This window comes from Mustela nigripes, chromosome 2 (genome assembly GCF_022355385.1).
Source record: "Mustela nigripes isolate SB6536 chromosome 2, MUSNIG.SB6536, whole genome shotgun sequence".
Classification (NCBI taxonomy): Eukaryota; Metazoa; Chordata; class Mammalia; order Carnivora; family Mustelidae; genus Mustela; species Mustela nigripes.
Genome location: NC_081558.1, coordinates 201481077 through 201500235, shown reverse-complemented (window position 1 = coordinate 201500235; position 19159 = coordinate 201481077). Strand labels below are relative to the sequence as shown.

Here is a 19159-nt window from a genome sequence, read left to right as displayed (position 1 = left end):
GACGAATTTCTGGGCTGACAGAGGTTAGAGGAATATGTCCCTTTTTCTCTCCAGTCCAAGTTGTATGGGTAACTCGAGGATGCAGATGTGTGGCTGTGGCCCTCCTGTCCAGATTCTAATTAAAGGATAAACTGACTCCATTTGTAAACTCACTACCTCTTCTAGAAGCTTGTTTTCCATTTTACCCTAAGGATCCTTGGGGACTGTTTCATCTATGTGGGGCATTATGAGTGGGTCAGGATTGCAGTGATAAAAGGAAAAAAAATAGAAAAGGCAACACTAAACTTTTAAAATGCTCTTATTTGTACCTTAAGCATGTTAGCATATAAGCCCTCTGCTCTAGAATACTGTGGTGCTACAGATAAAGTCCGTTTTAAAGCTGTGTCATTAGATTAGTGATGACTATGATGTATATGTTTTAAAAGATTTTCTTTATTTTTGGAGACAGAGAGAGCAAGGGCAGGGAGGGGCGGAGGGAGAGGCAGAGAGAGACTCTCGAGCAGACTCTGCATTGAGCTCAGAGCCCGATGAAGAGCTTGATCCCACAACCCTGGGATCATGACCTGAGCCGAAATCTAGAGTCAGATGCCCAACCGACTGAGCCACCCAGGTGCCCTGTGAGGAGTATGCTACTGAATAAAAGGTAAAGATAAGTGCATCTGCCAGGTAATGAGTGAGATATCTCAAATATCAGGTCAACATCAGAGCCTCGTATTAAAAAGAGAAATGACCCCGAAACAATCCTAACAATTCAGCTTGCAAATTATGTGGGGGGCAGTATGTTCCAGATCAATGAGATAAATTCTGTCTAGAGCTCATAAATACACGCTTTACTTGGCTCTGTCTGTGTGCTAAACCCAGGTGATATGGAGGCTTTAACTTCAGAAATCATTTGGTGTCATGTGGGAGAAATCTGGTAGGATCTCAACGTGAGGTATCAAATGACAGAAGTACTTGTCCCAGAACTCTGTATCCTGTTTTCTCACCCCACCCTCTTCAGCACACACCTCTACCTCCTGCGGAGGGCTGAGCCGGGCTACATGTGGCCAGTGGCCTCACTGCTTGTGTTCAGCAAGCACATACTGCTCTGGGGGATATGATCTTAGCATGAGTATTTTGTGGTCAGTTTGCATGTTCTTTGCTGGGAGGAGTGTAATTAGAATAAGATTTAGCATTTGCACAGCCACATGTGAAATAGGAGGCAGGAGCATTGATTAATTAATAGCATTAGACTGTTTTCATTAAAATTTTTCCTTTTAAAAACATACTGAGTGAAAACAAAATACATTTAACTCAATTAAAAAACCTGCCCATTTAAACGGATTGTCATTTACAGAGATCTAAAGAAAAAGAAAGAAAAATGTAGAAGCCCACAGAATCAGTCAGATTTAAAGATAGCAGCAGGTGATTGCCATCATCTTAAAAGCTTAAAAGGGCCTGTGTTTGGAGCATCGTCTTATCCTTCCCCAGTCAGATCTTTGTTTCTCAGCTCTAAGAGATAAAACCAAGAGCCTGTGGCTCTTGTGCCACAGTTAAGCCATTGTTTTATCTGATTCTCTACCTCCTATCAAATATTTATCAGGTTTCTCATAAATGTGCTGGTCTGTGCCAGCTGAACTAATTGAAGAACTCACTTCCAAGAGATGATAAGAAAGACGGAAAAGAAGCAATAGGAGTGCAGTAAGATTGGTGAGAGACAAATGGCTAATATGTTGACAAGGACATTTATTACCACATTTTAAATTTCTGTATTGCCTTTGTCTGACATGTTTTAGGGGAGCGCTGTCTATTAGAAGTATAATGTAAGTCACATGCTTAGTTAAAAATTTTCTAGGAGCCACATTTTTTAAAAAGTACACAAACAAATAAAATCTTTAAAATAAAAAGTACAGAAACAATTGGAATTTATTTTAATATATTTTAAGTTTAACCCACTTACCACTCAGCGTATAAAAATTTTGAAGTATCTTACAATATAATTGCTAAGTCATCAAAATCTCAACTGGGACACTAAATTTTCATCAGAAAATTTTTTCTAAGAGCTCATAAAATGTACAGCCAGAAAGTGGCTCTGCTTATTCAAATTGTAAACTTGCTTAAACATTTTTCAGTAATCGGACTTTATAAATTTACATTTACATTAATAACAGTGAAATCAAATAAAAATTCAGTTCTTCAGTTCAAACAGCTAGTGTTCGCCCTTAATTGTACAGCTTCAGGGTACTCGACAGTGTAGTCCTTTTCTTGAGAACTATGTTAAGAATGCCAGTGACAGACGGGAGCAAAGGTGTTTGAGGTGGAGAGCAGTAGGCCCATAGGCTAACAATAGAAAAGACAGTAGTAGAGCAAATTTTAGGAGAGACCAGTGTTAGACAAGCTGTGTGAGGTGGAAATCCAGGTTTTGAGGGGGGAATGCCCAGCTGTGAGGGGTTCACACCAAATTTTATTTGAGCACAAGATCCCACTGCTTTAAACTTTTGAAAACTTTGAACCTCTTCCAACTTCCCACCCAGTTGAGCAGCCTCCTCTGCAACTCTGGTAGCTGGTTATCCATCCACTTACATGGCTCCTTGAGGAGGTGCTCACCGTCTCCATGACGGGATGTTCTTTCTCAGCAACTCTCCATCATTTTTTGTTTTTTTTTGTTTTTTTTTGCATTTAGAGACTTTCCCTTGAAATTTTCCTTCAGATGTTTTTTTCTCCTTTTTTCTCATTTTCATTAAAGTTGCCTGATAAAATTTTGTCTCCTTTGTCAACCCTATATTAAAACAACCAGTTATTTTTATGAACACATCTGGGTTTTGTGGGAATAGCAGAGGTATTGCAACTTGGGACACACAAGCTTTGGCAAACCAAAGGAGATCAAAAGACAGGAGCATTACTTTTAGAGGAAAGGAGGAAGTTGGGAGGGACTGCTTTGAATACAAGTCCTTTGAAGGAATGCAAGAGCTCAGAGTGGTGATGGTTTCTCATTGGCTGAGGTGTGGTATTTTCCTATTGGCTGACCTTGTTGCTGGGTGAGGAGAAATTCTGTTTCCTGCTGGAGTAGCAAAATCGGCTTCTTCCTGATGGGGATGCAAGTGAAGAGTTGGGGGGGGGGGGGGGGGGTGTTAGAGCTCCCCCTTCTGGCCTTCTGACTCCATTTTAAATGAGGTTTCCTTTATTCAGTTTCATACCCTCCAAGATAACCTTTCTTTAGTTTCTTTAGTGTTTATCTAAAAATGTGACTACAGAACCGCCTGCCTGCCTCACTCAGTAGAACGTGCAGCTCCTGATCTCAGGGTTGTAAGTTCAAGCCCCACGTTGCGCATAGAGATTACTTAAAAGTTAAAAACTCTTGGGGTGCCTGGGTGGCTCAGTGGGCTAAAGCGTCTGCCTTCAGCTCAGGTCATGGTCCCAGGGTCCTGGAATGGAACCCCACATCAAGCTCTGCTCAGCGGGGAGCCTGCTTCTCCCTCTCTCTCTGCCTGCCTCTCTGCCTACTTGTGATCTCTGACTGTCAAATAAATAAAAATATTAAAAAAAGAAAAACTCTTAAAAAAATGTTAATACATCTTTGAGGATGTAATTTGGCACAACAGGATTTCCCATGATCATGTGGAGCCTTGTATTTGTAAAACATAAGAGTACATTGCCTTTATTATATTTTTTCCTTTTATTTTCATCTCTTAAAGCCTTTGGAAGGTTTATTTATTTATTTTTGTTTTGTTTTTTGTTTTGTTTTGTTTATGGAACTGCTACCCAGCTGTGCCTTTCCTGTTCTGTCCTGCTTCAAAGAATTATTTCAGGCAAAATACAGGATATTATATATACTTAAAAAATTTCAATTTGAAAAAATTTCTACCTTCTGAAATAATTCTGAGTTCTGATTCTATTACTTAGTACTTTAGTATTTTTATCAGATACATACCTGTATTAGTTTGCCTTGCTACAGCAATGACACAAAGCTACAATCCACCCTGAAAATTCAGTGGCTTAAAATAATAACCGATTATGGTAGTTCCCAGGCCTCTGGATTCACTGATCTTGGCTGAGGTTGGCCAGATTTGATAGGAAATAATAAAACTTCAGAAACTGAACACCTGTGGAATTGTTCCTGTGTCTAAAATGGAGAGGAGTAATAAATAAATAAATAAAATGGAGAGGAGTAATGGAATTTGAATTTTTCTGGGTTGCTTTGTGTACTGAATGCTAATCTGTCCTGGCTGTCAGAACTTGCAGAAATTACACAGGAAAATTGTTCATTTGTTATTATCAAAATTTTTCACAGTGGATGCCATTCAAACCAGCATTTCTGGGGCGCCTGGGTGGCTCAGTGGGTTAAGCCTCTGTCTTCTGCTCAGGTCATGATCTCAGGGTCCTGCTCGTATCGGGCTCTCTGGTCAGCAGGGAACCTGCTTCTCCCTCTTCTCTGCCTGCCTCTCTGCCTACTTGTGATCTCTCTCTGTCAAGTAAATGAATAAAATCTTAAAAAAAAAAAAAAACCAAACCAGGATTTCTGGGAAACCCAATTTCTAGGTTCTCCAGCTTGTTAGCAATATGACTTAAATGCATTAACTCTAGAATGAGATTTTAACAAAACACCTTCATTTGAAATTTGCTTACTCTTTACCAGTAAACCCCCATGTGTATGCACACATGTTTATTACATTACTAACTACCTGTATGGTATGTTTATAGAGAGATATATATGCATATATCCCTGAAAATACAGATTAAGTAAGGTGTAAGGGTTAATGAACATGGGTTAACAGTTGGAATGTTGGTGATTCTAGACCCCTGCTTTGCAGATTCAATTCGCTACTTCTAATTTAAGGAAAGAACAAATATAGGAGAAAGTTTTCATTTGCATTTCAGGGGAGATTTCTTAAAGAGAAAGCCACCAAACTTTACTAGGTTGTTAACCTCTAGTGATTGATTCATTGATTGATTGATTTTTAGTTTTTTTAATTTAAATTCAGTTAGCCAACACATAGTACATCCTTAGTTTTTGATGTAATGTTCAATGATTCACTAGTTGTACATAACACCCAGTGAACATCTAGTGATTTAAATTTAAGAAATGCAGATTAAACATTTCAACTATAGGTCTGCTTCCTCTTTTATTTACTTCCTCTAAAAATAATATTTTACTTTACTTATTTTTTAAAGATTTTATTTATTTATTTATTTATTTACCTGCCAGAGAAAGAGGAGAGAGTACAAGCAGGGGAGAGTGGCAGGCAGAGACAGAAGCAGGCTCCCTGCTGAGCAAGGAGCCTGGTCTGGACTCCATCCTAGGACCCTGTGATCATAACCTGAGCCGAAGACAGTCAACCGACTGAACCATCTAGGTGTCCCTAAAAATAGTATTTTATAAAGCCAGAAACAAAGAACTGCAAAATATTACGGCCATAGTGGGAAGAAGTTATTTGAAAATAATATTCAAGACTGAAGAATAAAAAAGGTTAAGAACTAAGAGAAGGAATACCGGCTGGCTCAGTAAGAAAAAAGCAAGCATAGGTTTTAGAGTAACAGCTGTGATTAGAGTCCTAGGCAGATTTTGAATCTTTCTGATTATTTAAGTAGATGAGGAAGTGACTTATCTTGTTTTTTCTCAGAATCAAATGAGATCATGAAAGGAAAGCCCTAAGTAGATGCTTTGATTTTTGCCCTTAACTCGTTTCCTATCTCCCCGTGCACAAGGTCGAGGCCGATGAGCTAGCAATGCTGAGAGAGTCAAAATAGTTTAAAGATATGATAAAGATTTTTAGATAAAGATTTTTAGGCATATAGTTGAAGCACATAGTTTAGGCATATAGTTTTGCCATCTCTGAGACTTTATTTTTTTCAATTCCAGTTTTAGATTTTATATCTGTTCTGGGCAGTGGACATCACTCTTTCTTAGGCCTGTCTAAAATTCATGCTGTAAACATTGGTAATTTAATTTTATGGGTGTTGAGGAACAAAGGTTTCTGTTGAGAGAGCTCTTGATATCCTACTGGCCACCAGCAGCAAGAATTATTTACTGGACTTGTTTTGAAATGGAAGGAGTTTGGGGTCTGCTTTAGAATATCTGTTTTCCACCGATTGTATGATCTCTCTGATAAGAGGAAATGGAGATGTAACGTGGGGGGTTTGGGGAGTAGGAAAAGAATCAATGAAACAAGATGGGATTGGGAGGGAGACAAACCATAAGTGACTCTTAATCTCACAAAACAAACTGAGGGTTGCTGGGGGTTGGGGGGTCAGGAGAGGGTGGTAGGGTTATGGACATTGGGGGGGGGTATGTGCTATGGTGAGTGCTGTGAAGTGTGTAAACCTGGCGATTCACAGACCTGTACCCCTGGGGATAAAAAGATATTATATGTTTATTAAAAAAATAAAAAAAATTAATAAAAAAAATTAAAGCAAAAAATAAATAGAGTATCTGTCTTCTGAGCAGAAAGAAAAACTTGATATTGTCAAAGGACAAAACTCAATTTAAGTTACAAGTTTGCTATCCTTCATTCAAGAGAAAACAGCCATGAACTGGGGGAGCCCAGTGCCCCACAAGCAGTGGAATAGTGTTCCCCAGGGAGTTGGGGGAAGAAGAGTTTTAAAGAGCTTTGGAAAAGGCAATGCAGAAACAGGGGCATAATTGGCTGGGACGTGGGAGATTTCCTTATAAAGCTAGTAGGTCCTATTTTCTAGGGTAAGGTAAACCTGCTACAGCTCAGTTGACACATTGCGATTGGTGACCATTAAAATTTCTTGACAGGTGTTTCCCTGAAGCGCAGGCTGATGTAGGTTTAGATTTATGCTGTGGGCCCCGGCCACTGGTGTGGTCTCCATTTTCCGGGTCCTCATACAAGCATTCACTTGGTCGATACCAGCAGAGAGCATGTATTCAAGGAAGGCAAACTTGTCATTTGAGCCAAGTCAACAGTGCTCAAAAAGAACGTCCGATTTCAAGGAGCGAAATATATGGATTAGTTCTCAAAAGGAATCTTTTTCTCTTTACTCACTCTTGTGGCAAATCTCGGGGCACTTTAGCCTAAAACTCAAGATCTGAAATAAGTGTGCCCCAAGTAGCAGGTGTAATGAAGAAGGCCAGCCCTCCACACGGATAAATTGAAACTGTGTACAATTTCTATAATCACATTTCTGTATGCTTTGACTAGCCTCTCCATTCTTTTCTCTGTAAATACATGCATCCACACACGGATGGCAAAACCTAGGGAAATCGCAGTTTTCTGTTTTGATAGTCATCTGGTCGTGTGTACAAAACCATTAATGGCGTAGGTCCACTTCCCACCTCTACCTCTTCTTAATATTGTGGCCTTGGACGAATCCTTACCAGAGCCTCTTCCTTCTCCTTAGAGTTGGAATGGATGTTTTACCGATTCTTCCATTCTGGGATTCTAATTTTAATTTGTTGCCCTGTTCAAGATACAAAATGGGCAATTGCAGATGTTATGGTTCTGCTCGTGATATTTGGGGGAGGGGAGAAAGATGTTAAGGGAAACCTTACAGTCAGGCAGTCTTTTTCTTTGGAGAAAGAAAATTTATGTTAAGCGTTAATGTACTGCAGTTTCCCCTTGAAAGGAGTTCACTCTCAGATCTTCTAGATTGTGAGTCTAGAGAACAATTACACTGAAATTGGAAAACCCAAATGTCTTAAAAGTAAATTTAAAAGCGTTTTTGTGGGGTACATTTGAGTTATGCCCAAGTAAAAGGTATTTATGTGAGAAAATCTTGAGTGTGATAGAAATAATACCAGGTGTGCTTTTAAAAAGATACCATGTAAGAATCTGGCCCCACCCCGGGAATTGTGAACTGATTAAATAATACCATATACTCTACCGTATGAGGCGAGCTATTCAGACCAGTGAGAAGCCCGTTTAACTGCAGAAACCAGATGGTTTTCATTAGCCACGAACCTTAAAATTACATAAATCCACGGATGCAGCTAAGCTATGGATCCTTGCCCTCTCTTTGCCAAGCGAGACTTTTCAGCCAGCAAAACAGAGCATTCCTTGTTCCCTTTCCCTTTTAGTCAGGACTGTGTGGGAGGAATGCTGCCAAGCCTGCTCTATAAGGAATTTTGATCTCCTTGATGATAATAAAGAGAAACTTTTTTGGGAAAGGGAACACCCAGTGTGAAAAGACTGCAGGGGAACTTGTTGGAGAGGCTGGTTTTGCCCTTGTAAAGTGCATCAATTCTCGGTGTAAGTCTCAGGTTCAGCTCCACAGATGGGCTTCAATTAGGCATATATGTTTATTTTTGTTTATGTTAATTTCCCCTTAAGCCCTTGTAAAGCCTGTTTTCCAGCTAACTTGCTTTGGAAAGTCCATTTTCATTTCAGTTCTCTAGATATTATGGCCCTAAAATATTTTTCTCGCAGCAAAGGATTATTTATAAAAGATGAACAGCATTTTTAGGTGCACTGTTTTGGTCTCTGTAGTTCAGGGCATTCTGTAATAAATAGGCTGTTGCTTTGGAGGCAATGTGTGGATGCTCCATTGTTTTAGCCGCTTATTTTGTTCATTGTCACTGAACACTGTTTTCCCATGGGAAAGCATCTCTGGTCTTATGATGTCAGTGGAAAGTCATTCCGTTTACAAGAATTATCTTCATTTTCACTCTTTCAGAAACACACGCACCGTGAATGGCCAGTTATGCCAGGGTTCCAATCTTTTAGGTGTTGTCTTGCGTTTCTGCCAAGTAACCTTACCTTACCTCACATGGCTTTAAGATGAAAGTAAAATTAAAATGCGGTGGTTACTTAAGTGGCTCTGTTTCCCATCTACTGACGTTTTACATTGCAAATTTCTGTTAAAAGGAGAAATGTTTTTGAAAAGTTAGGAATAATTCTCTTTAGGAAGACTTTGAGAGAGTACGCATTTTAATTGGCAGCAAATTTCTATCACACTCAAGATTTTACCCTAGGACCCAAAGATTTCGGTTTTAAGAGTGTCCACATTAACAGTCTTGCATCAGACCCTGCATATGATTTATTAAGCATTTCTTTAAGGCTGCATTCGGGAAAAAAGGATTTGAATAAAACTGTCAGGCCCTTGGATGATGGCTGCATATTATCTCCTGTGTGACCACCTTGACTGGTGATGGTTTTCTTCTGGCTCTGTGCCAAAGAGGGGGCTGCTTGTAGCAACCCAGGGCTTTGTTGCTTTGTTTCTAAAAACCCTTATTTGATGCAGGTGAAGATCCTTGTGGGTTTTCTTTTTTCTTTCTTTCTTTTTCTTTTCTTTTTTTTTTTTTTTTAAGTTGACTGAGCTAGGAATGTTACTTAAAACAGAATTCTTTGCAGGTGGGCTTCAGTAAAAAGAGAAAAGCTTCTTGTTCAATTTGCATCTTCCAGCTAATTGCTGTGATCTTGTACACAGCTGGTATAGGTTTGAGAAAGAATTTCTGCCCGAGAAACGTGTTTCTGTGAATTAAGTATTAATTTATGAAGAGGCTCTTATAATGTCATATATAACAGATGTATACATACAGCCAATTTTATAATTTTTAGTGTAATAATTGGCCCTAATTATTGAGGAATCTAAGTTTGAACTATTAAGCATTTTCCACTGCCAGAAAATGGAGTGTGTTAATGATCATGATTCTCTCTAGTTAATTTTTCAGTTACTGTTAGATCTCATCTGGTGAAAAATCCAAAAGGAACTAAAACATAGATCTTCTAGTATTAACTACCCTTGTTAAAAGGAAGAGATCACAAGGCAATTAAAAATGTTTTACAGGGACACCTGGGTGGCTCAGTCGGTTAAGTGTCTCCCTTCCACTCAGGTCATGATCCCAGGGTCCTGGGATCAAGTTCCACATTGGGCTCTCTGCTTGGCCGGGAGTCTGCTTCTCCCTCTGCCCCTCATCCTGCTTGTGCTGTCTCTCTCTCTCTGTCAAACAAATAAATAAAATCTTAAAAAAAAAAATTTTTTTTTTTTAAGTTTTCCAATAGGGGCACCTGGTTGGCCCAGTCAGTTAAGCATCCAACTCTCTCTCTCTCTTTTTTCTTCTTAAATTTTATGTATTTGAAAGAGAGAGAGCATGAACAGGGGGTGGGGAAAGGGAGAAGCAGACTCCCCACTGAGGTGGGAGCCCAATATAGGACTTGATCTCAGGACCTTGGGATCATGACCTGAACAGAAGGCAGATGCTTAACCGACTGAACCACCCAGGCAACCCATGTCCAACTCTTGATCACAGGGTCATGAGTTCAAGCCCCACACTGGGGTCCCACGATGGGTGTGGAGCCTACTTAGGAAAAAAAAAAATGTTTTTCAGTAATATGATAGGGCCAGAATCAATGCATTTGAGATGTGAGAAAGATGACCACCATTTGAGTAGTGGGCTTGTACAAACAGACACAAAGGAACTGTAAAGTCAGGGAAAGGGGAGGATGACAGAATGCAGAATGGAAGAAATAAAAAGAAATTAAGGTAGGAACGAAAGAAAACACTTCCTCGATGTGTTTGTCAGCTGGGATGACTAGTTGTCTCAGCTTGCCAGGGAATTTCCTGGTTTCAGCGCAAGAAGTCTCACATCCTGGAAACCCCTCTGTCCCAGGCAAACTGGGATGGTTGGCCATCCTGTTGTCAAGGCAAGGGCAAGGCTTAATTTACTGCTTTGTCCCCAAAACGAGTTCAGTGCCTAGCATGTGTTGTATAGGCAAACTTACTGATAAAAGAAATGTCACTTGCTGCCATTGATTATTATGGTGGTTTCATTGGAGTTGCCGCGCTACAGCTAGGGGTTGGAAGCGTGAGATCTCGAAGACTCTTTAAAGAAGGTGAAAGAGAAGCAACCCCCCGCCCCCCACACCATCTTTAGGAATGTCTTCCAGTATGAAACTGAAGGATCGCGAGTTGGTAATGGGATAATCAGAGTAAGGGGAGCCACGGTATTTCATTGCCACAGAGTCCAAGGGAAAAGACTTCCAAGGAAGAAATCATGTGTGGCCAAGAAGTTGAAAAGCAGGGTGCCTGGGTGGCTCAGTGGGTTGAGCCGCTGCCTTCAGCTCAAGTCATGATCTCAGGGTCCTGGGATCGAGTCCCGCATCGGGCTCTCTGCTCAGTGGGGAGCCTGCTTCCTCCTCTCTCTCTCTCTCTGCCTGCCTCTCTGCCTACTTGTGATCTCTCTCAGTCAAATAAATAAATAAAATCTTTAAAAAAAAAAAAAAAGAAGTTGAAAAGCAGCAGGTACTGAAGAAAAAGCCTATTTGGTTTCTCCAGAGGCCAAATGTGACCTTTGAGAAAGCAATCTGAGTTGATGGGTAGAACGTAAGCCAGATGGCAGGGGGCTTAAGAGGCAGGTGAGAAGGTGGTGTGAGTGAGTGTTGAAATCACCAGTTGATAAAAGGGGGATAGGCAGACGATGGCCCCCGCCTGCTTTGTCAATAAAATTTTATTGTAAAAACAGCTACACCCATTTTGCCTGTTGTCTGAGGCTGCTTTTTTATTATAACAGTGGGGCAGAATAGTCACAGCAGAGATCTTGCTTACAACACGTAAAATATTTACTATCTGGCCCCTAACGGAAGAAATTTGCTGACCCCCTGCTCTGGAGGATGAAAGAGAGGAGGAATCCTTTGTCTCTTGTTTGCATTTTTCAAGTAGAAGAGATCAAAGGCTATTTGTGGACATCTTACAGAGTTGGAGAAGGAAAAGCATGCGAGTTGTCTGTTGCTGGGTAGCAGGTCACTCCACATGCAATGGTTTCAAATGACAGCCATGTAGTATCTCAGTTTCTGTGGGTCACAAATTTGGGCGTGTCTATCCAGGTGGTTCTGACTCCAGGTTTCAGTCCTGCCACCAAGGGCTATGGTCCTGAAGGCTTGATGTGGCTGTAGGATGTTTCCAAGCTGACTCACATTTCTGTTGACAGGAGGCTGTGGTTCCTCATGTCGTTCTGTGGGCCTCTCCAGCCTTTGTGTCTGCACAGCACAGCAGCTGACCTCTCCAAAAACAGTGGATCCCAGAGAGCAAGGAAGAAACCCTGGTGCCTTTCATGACCTTTCCTTGGAAGTCACATATCATTTTGGCCCTATTTTGTTTGTTGTGCAGATAGACCTTGTATGCATTATGGGATAGCACTGACAGGAGCTTAAACACCCGGAGGCCGGGGTCCTTGGAGGCCTTCTTGGAGTCTGGCTGCCTCAGGGAGGGAAACTGGCACTTAAATGTGCCTTGAAGGGAAGTTATGGAATGAAGGGCATTTCACAAAACTGTAGTGAACAGGTCAGGGAGAATCTTGAGGTCAGAGACATTTTCAGTTACCAAGGGGGGAATTCATTCAATAAAATAATTACCAACTGTGGTGGGGGACCATTAGTCTTTCTGTTCACTAAGAGATAAGTTACCAAGATGCTAAGACTGGAAATCTTTGGGACAAGGAATGAATTTGAACAGAATGAAGTAATCATGGAGAATTCAGTAGTGATTTTATTACTAGACTATAAATTCCTTGAAGACAAGGGTTCATATTTTACATTGAAATAAATAAATTTTATATATTAAAAATATTTTTATATCCTCTATAGAATCTCATATAGGACCTTATCTATAGATATCTGATGATTATTTGACTTTCTTTCAGAGTTATTGTCCCACTGCTTATTTCAATAAAATTGACAAAATTTGTATTCTGATTTTTTAGAATCAAGGCATTGAATTTCCTCCTGTTCCCTCAAAAAAGCTGTGACACTTGTTTGTGGAGCATTCTGCCTAGGCTGGTTTTTTCATCTATTAGAAAATGAGATGCCCAGGTTCTGGCTTGGAAATTGTAGGAGGTGGCAAGGGGCCCAGACTGGGGAGTCAAGGGGTCCCGACTATTTTTGTTGATTCCTGCTGACGACCTAATACTGTGGTTTCAGCTACTCTGTTACATCTGGAGATGGAGAGGCAGAATGTTGTTCAGTATACCTTTATAATATACTTAATAAGTAGAATTGGATCTGTGACAGGTCTCAGCTTTTTTTTGTTGTTTTTGTTTTTTTTTAACGACATAAATCTGCTGTGGTTGGACAAAATATATACGAAGCTGACTAGAATGGACAGATGTTTGATCTATTTTTACATTTCTGTGGGAAGAAATGTCAAGAAGCTATTTCTTAACTGAAATCTCAGTGCAATTTTAGTGTTTTGTTTTTTATTCCCTCCTGTGAACAATTTTTAGAAATGATACACTTTATTATAGAATCATCTAGTTCTCGATGGTATGAATGGCTTCTGGTGGAAGTGTACTCTTCTTGACATGGCTATCACCCATTTCCTCAGCGGCTGGCTTTAACAAAGGAGGAATTACTTTGCTTAATGTGTCTTTTGATTCCCTGCTTTCCAATAACGCTTTTACTCCTGTGGATTTATTCTTTTATCTCTTGTTGATTTTTTAAAATCTTTTGACACATCAGAACCCATTAAGTAAAATTTGAAAAACACTTCTAGAAAGGTAGTATCTATTCACAGAAGGGTTTGGAAATACAGAAAGGCAACCTTTTCAGTTCTGTCGGTGAAATGGTATACTGCCTGTAACAGTACTAGCTAGGACCTGTTAAGAGCTTAGCACACAGCGGATGGACTCTGGGAAAGAGACCTTGCTGCATCCTCACAGTGTGCATGGGGAGGTGAGACGCCAGCACCCTTACCCTGTTCTTAAGAGCTGAGAGAGTGATGGGGTGCCTGGGTGGCTCAGTTGGCTAAGCAACTACCTTCTATTCAGGTCATGATCCTGGGATCAAGCCCCAAGTCAAGCTCCCTGCTCAGCGGGGAGTCTGCTTCTCCCTCTCCCACGGCCCCTCCCCCCTGCTCCTGCTCTCATGCTTCCTGTCTCTCAAATAAATAAAGTCTTATATATATATATAAAAAAAAAAAGCTGAGAATGATAACCAGGGAATATTCTGAGGAAAACCAGTGGAATGGCCAACATGCTACCATATTTGTGCATGGTAAATTCTACAGTAATTTTAGTGTTTAGAAAATAATGATGTCAGTTGCTGGCTAAGAAGGTACGCTAACTCCATGCCCTCAGCTCTGGGAGGCACCGTGCAACCTTCCTCTTAGACTTGGTCATCCAGCAGGGAGTTGGCATTGTTCTTTGCGTGAGTCAGTTGGAGGCTATTATGAGAATATGGTTTCCTCCAGAGTGATTATTTTTATTTCAGAAAAACACCTTATTTTATTTTCAGAACCTTTCAGTAGGCACTGTAGAATCTGCTACGGGGGATTGCATAAACTTTTCAATGAATAAATTCTTCTCAGTATTGTTAATGCCTGTATTTCGACATTTTAAAAAAGCACAGTACTATAGGTGGTTGGAGATGTATTAGCCTACGTGACACTCAACGGAACGTGGACGGCAGAGCTAATTCCTACTTGCGGGAATTTCTGGAAGTGAAAATGAACTATTTTTGGTATTGCTGCATGCCATGTTCCTCTTTACAAGCCTTCCCCAACCTCTTCCCCAGAGCTGTGCATTTGTGTAACTAACCTGAACTTATTTTTTTTTTTTTAGGTGCCCACTGATGGCAATGCCGGTCTGCTGGCAGAACCTCAGGTTGCCGTGTTCTGCGGCAAACTGAACATGCACATGAACGTGCAAAATGGAAAGTGGGAGTCCGATCCTTCAGGGACCAAAACCTGCATTGGCACCAAGGAGGATATCCTGCAGTACTGCCAGGAAGTAAGTCCCTTCCGAGAGCTGGGCATTCATGTGGGGTCACATGCGTATATATTTTTTTTAATTTCACTTCTGAAGTATTGATCTTTTATCTCTTAGAGTGAAAATCTTGGTTCCTTTTTAAAATATTTTTTCCCAGTTTTTTATTGTTGTACAGATAGACACAAAATCGGTCATCGTAACCAGTGTACAGTTTGGTGATACTAAATACACCTACAATGTGCTACCATCCATCGCCAGAACTCTCGTGCTCACCTCTTTTTTTTTTAAATGATTTTTAAAAATTTTATTATTTTTAAAATTTAAATTCAGTTAATTAACATATAGTGTATTATTAATTTCAGGGGTAGAGTTCAGTGATTCATCAGTCTTATACGACACCACACCCGGTGCTCATAACATCACCTGCCCCTCTTAATGCCCATCAGCCAGTCACCCCCTCCCTGACCCTATCCCCTCCGGCATCCCCTACGATTAAGAGTCTCTTACGATTTGTCTCTCTCACACCGATTTTGTCTCATTCATATGCGGAATTTAAGAAACAAAACCGAGGATCATAGGGGAAGGGAGGAAAATCTTGGTTCCTCATGATTCACTATGCTATCCTTATGTTTACTTGCTTTACCATATATAACACATATTTTTAAAAAAATTATGACGTCGTGATAGAACCATCCATAAACCGAGTAAAGTTTAAGATCTCTTGGCACTTCATTAATCTTTGCATATATCCCACTATCATTTCACGGCCAAGATAATGTATTGAAAAGTTGCTAGAATTAGTTTTCCTTATTTATATTACCACTTTGATCCATTTTCTTTGCTTATATTCAATCTTAGTCTTTTGCTCCTTGTTAATTTTGTTTTTTGAAAATGTAAGACATTGACATGGTTAAAACTTGGAAATTCTATAAAAAGGTGCACTTAGAAATCTTGCTCGCCACCTGTCCTCCATTGATCAGCATTTTCATTGTTCCTGATTTATCCTTCTAACAAAAGAGAAGGTATGGTTGGTTCTCCTTTTTCTTATAAAAAGGTGCTGACAGGAAGCACCTTTCTGTACTTTGCTTTTTTAACTTTTATATTCTAGAAATCACACCCTCACCATTCATAAAGATCTTCATCCTTTTTGTAATTTTGCTGGCTTCCTTGCTATATTGTATAGGATATTCCTTCCTTATTAATTTAAGTTTAAAATAACTGGAGTCCAAGACATCTTATCCCACGCTTCCAGACAATTGCCTATTCTAGGATATGTGGCTCTTTGTGTTTTAAGAGCATTTAAAGGAATGAGTCTTATGCCTCTTGGCAAACTTCTTATTCTTCATATAAACAACAGATAAACTGGCAACATTGTTGTAATCTTTTATGTACTAGAAAATTTCCTTTTTAAGGTATGTATTTTTTTTACATATATACACAGTTTATTTTGTTTTTTTTTTTTTGGTGACACTTTGAAGACGGACAGTCTCTAAGTATTAACTCTTGTGTTTTGAGAAGCAAAAAAGCATCCATATCATTACAATATATTCCATATCAAGGAATTTTTATCTTGAAGGAGCATGAACTACGATGTGAGAAGGTAATTCTTCATATTTAAGTAAAAATCACTAATATTTAAGTCCATTATATTTCTTATTAAAAGCATTTATTCAATAGGGATTGAAAGTGAAGTGCTTGGGTGGTTCAGTCAGTTAAGCGTCTTACTCTTGATTTCAGCTCAGGTCATGATCCTCAAAGTCATGGGATCAAGTCCTACCACTAGGCTCCATGCTTGGTGGGGTGTCTGCTTGAGGATTCTTTCTCTCTCCCTCTTATTCTGTCCCTCACCCCTGAAAATAATGAATAAATCTTAAAAAAAAAAAATAGGAATTGATAAGAAATTACCTTTTGTCCAGATAGGACTTTTTTTTTTAAAGATTTTATTTATTTATTTGACAGAGAGAGAGGAGGAAACAGACTCCCTGCTGAGCAGAGAGCCTGATGCCAGGCTCCATCCCAGGACCCTGAGATCATGACCTGAGCTAAAGGCAGAGGCTTAACTTGCTGAGCCCCAGACAGGACATTTCTAAAATATACATTTTGGAAATAATACTCACATTCTGTGCAAGAGTTCCTCTGGGACAGTTTTGTAGTAAGTTATGAGTTTGATAAATTGGAACTCTGTGTACATGCTTACAGGGTTTTTTGTACCACTGCACTTTTCTGAACATGCATACGGATTAATCATTCTGAATATTAAATATATATATTTTTTAAAGGATAGGACTAAATTCAGTTAATGATACTGACCACATCATCCTTTACTGTTGAATGGCTAATTTGATGCATGTATCTTAGTTTGCATCTTATTTTTCCTCCCTTAGTGCCACTTATATGAGTAATCAGATGCTTTTACATTTGTATGATGACCATATAAAAATTACTTTTCACGATCCTGAGAACAACCCTTATTCCCACGCCACTTAGAAATCCCACTCATGTCTGGGTAGCTTCACTTCCTGTTTTAGTTTGTTGTTTGTTCTAGGGCTGAGCCACAGGGTGGTTTTTCTGGGTCCTAGACTTTGCCACATTGTTGGTAGCCATGGGACAGGAGAGTAAGCTTCTTGGTTGTTTCTCCTTTGTCTTGGCAATGCTGGTATGTCGTGCCTGCCTGTCTCAGCTCACCACCCACCAGGATTATGTGCACAGGCTAGAGTCTTCAGATGGTTTAGACAAACATCACACCACAGAAGTAAGAAAGGGCCTGGACATCAGACTGTGAGCCATTTTAATGAATTTGTTTTTTTCCATAACAGCAGGAAGTCATTGAAAGTGTTTTTTACTTTTTTAAAGAAGGGGAAGGACTGTAGATTTGCATTTCAAAAAGTCCTCCTCCTGCTTTATCACGCTGACCCTATAGCTAGCTTCTGTGTTCTCTGTAGGACCCTCTGTGCTGTTTTATAAGGTAGCCACAAGCCAGGTGTGGCTTTTGAGCATTTGCAGTGTGGCTAGTCCAAACTAATGTGTGCTGAAAGTATAAGATAAACACTGTATTTTAAAAGTTCATATGAAAAACTAATATAAAATACACATTAGTAATTTCATATTTCATATTGAAATATATTGTATATACTGATTTAAACTTCATATTCATGTTATTAAATTGTAAATTCTATGTTGTTAGTATGAACTTCGCCTGTTTTTACTGTTTAATGTGGCTACCATAGAATTTATAATTACATAGGTGATAACATTTCCATTCTATTTCTGTTGGACTGTGCTGCCCTCCCCCTGTACCCCATACCGCTAGCGACTCTGGGCTGTAAGGGTCTTAGATGCCATCATCTGGCAAGTGGGATAGGGAAGCAGACGTGAGGAATCCCCCCAAGACCTTCCACCAGAACTTAACTGGTGATTGGGAATCAGGGAGGAAGGCTTGCTTGGGGCCTTTAAATACCTCTTTCATTAAAGTATTTTAGTGTAAGGGGATAATATGAATGAACACCTTTCGAGAGCCCAGTGGTTCTCTCCCTCCCTCAAACATTATATCTCTGGGTGCCTAAGAGGCAATAATGAGTGGAACACAGAACCTGTCCCTGAAAGGGGATCTAGAGAGAGGAACAGGCTTGTACAATACTTTCAGCAATAACAAACCCAACAATGTGGATGATGCTAATGCCAGCTTTTATTGAACATTAACAATTAACAAGGTAGCTACGCTACCTTGCTAAGTGCTTGCTCTCCTTTTACCCTTATGGTACCTCTGGGGAAAAATCTGGGAAGGAATCTTGGCAAATTGCAACATTTAAGGGGAACAAGTGTGAAAGAATGCCATGAGCAGAGGAGGGCAAGTGGCCGAGGCCCAGGACCAGAGGCAGCAGCTATCACGTGCTAAAGGCCAAGCCGGGTTAATTTCTATATGAGGTGATGAGAAGTGTGATCTAGACCGAAAGGTTGAAGCATAGTTTTTGACAATGCAAAAACTTGACTCTTGCCAAATGAACACACATCAAAGGTTTTATTCAGTTCCTTAATTAATGAAGTGACCTGGAAGATTTTAAATGGGTCAGATGTGGACTGAGGGATTTAAATACCTTTCCCAACAAGGTTCACATACAGGGCTAGGAAGAGGACCCATCCGGTCTGCATTGCATGGGGCAGGACACATTGCACTGCTATCAGATTTCCACATTATCTACCCTTACCGAGCCGTCAGATAGCTCAGTCAGTAGCAAGTCAGTCAGAAGAACACACTCTGGAATCAGATCTTTTCCTCCAGGGCTCTGGAAGAGGACACCTGGGAGTTACTGCTGGGGACACCCAGTAATCCCCATTTCTAAGTCACAGGCATTGTGACTTAGATTTTGATTTGGCATATAAAAGGCCACTGTTGATCTTTAAGATAGCAATTTCAGTGGAAGAGCTGGGGACAAGTCAGCTTGCAGTAGATTACAGGAAGAATGACATGAATGGATGGTGAAGACATCTGTGCATTCTCTGAGGAAAGATCCAGACGCAGAG

At 40.0% G+C, this 19159-nt stretch overlaps 1 protein-coding gene across 6 annotated transcripts in view; it reads left to right on the top strand.

Moving 5' to 3' along the window:
• The window catches only part of APP (amyloid beta precursor protein), a 262344-nt gene that overhangs the window by 44545 nt on the left and 198640 nt on the right, over positions 1–19159 (top strand). For all 6 annotated transcript variants that reach the window (XM_059392200.1, XM_059392199.1, XM_059392198.1 and 3 more), the window contains exon 2: positions 14492–14659. In XM_059392200.1, coding sequence (XP_059248183.1) covers positions 14492–14659 — 168 coding nt within the window. The remainder of the gene's footprint in view (positions 1–14491; positions 14660–19159) is intronic.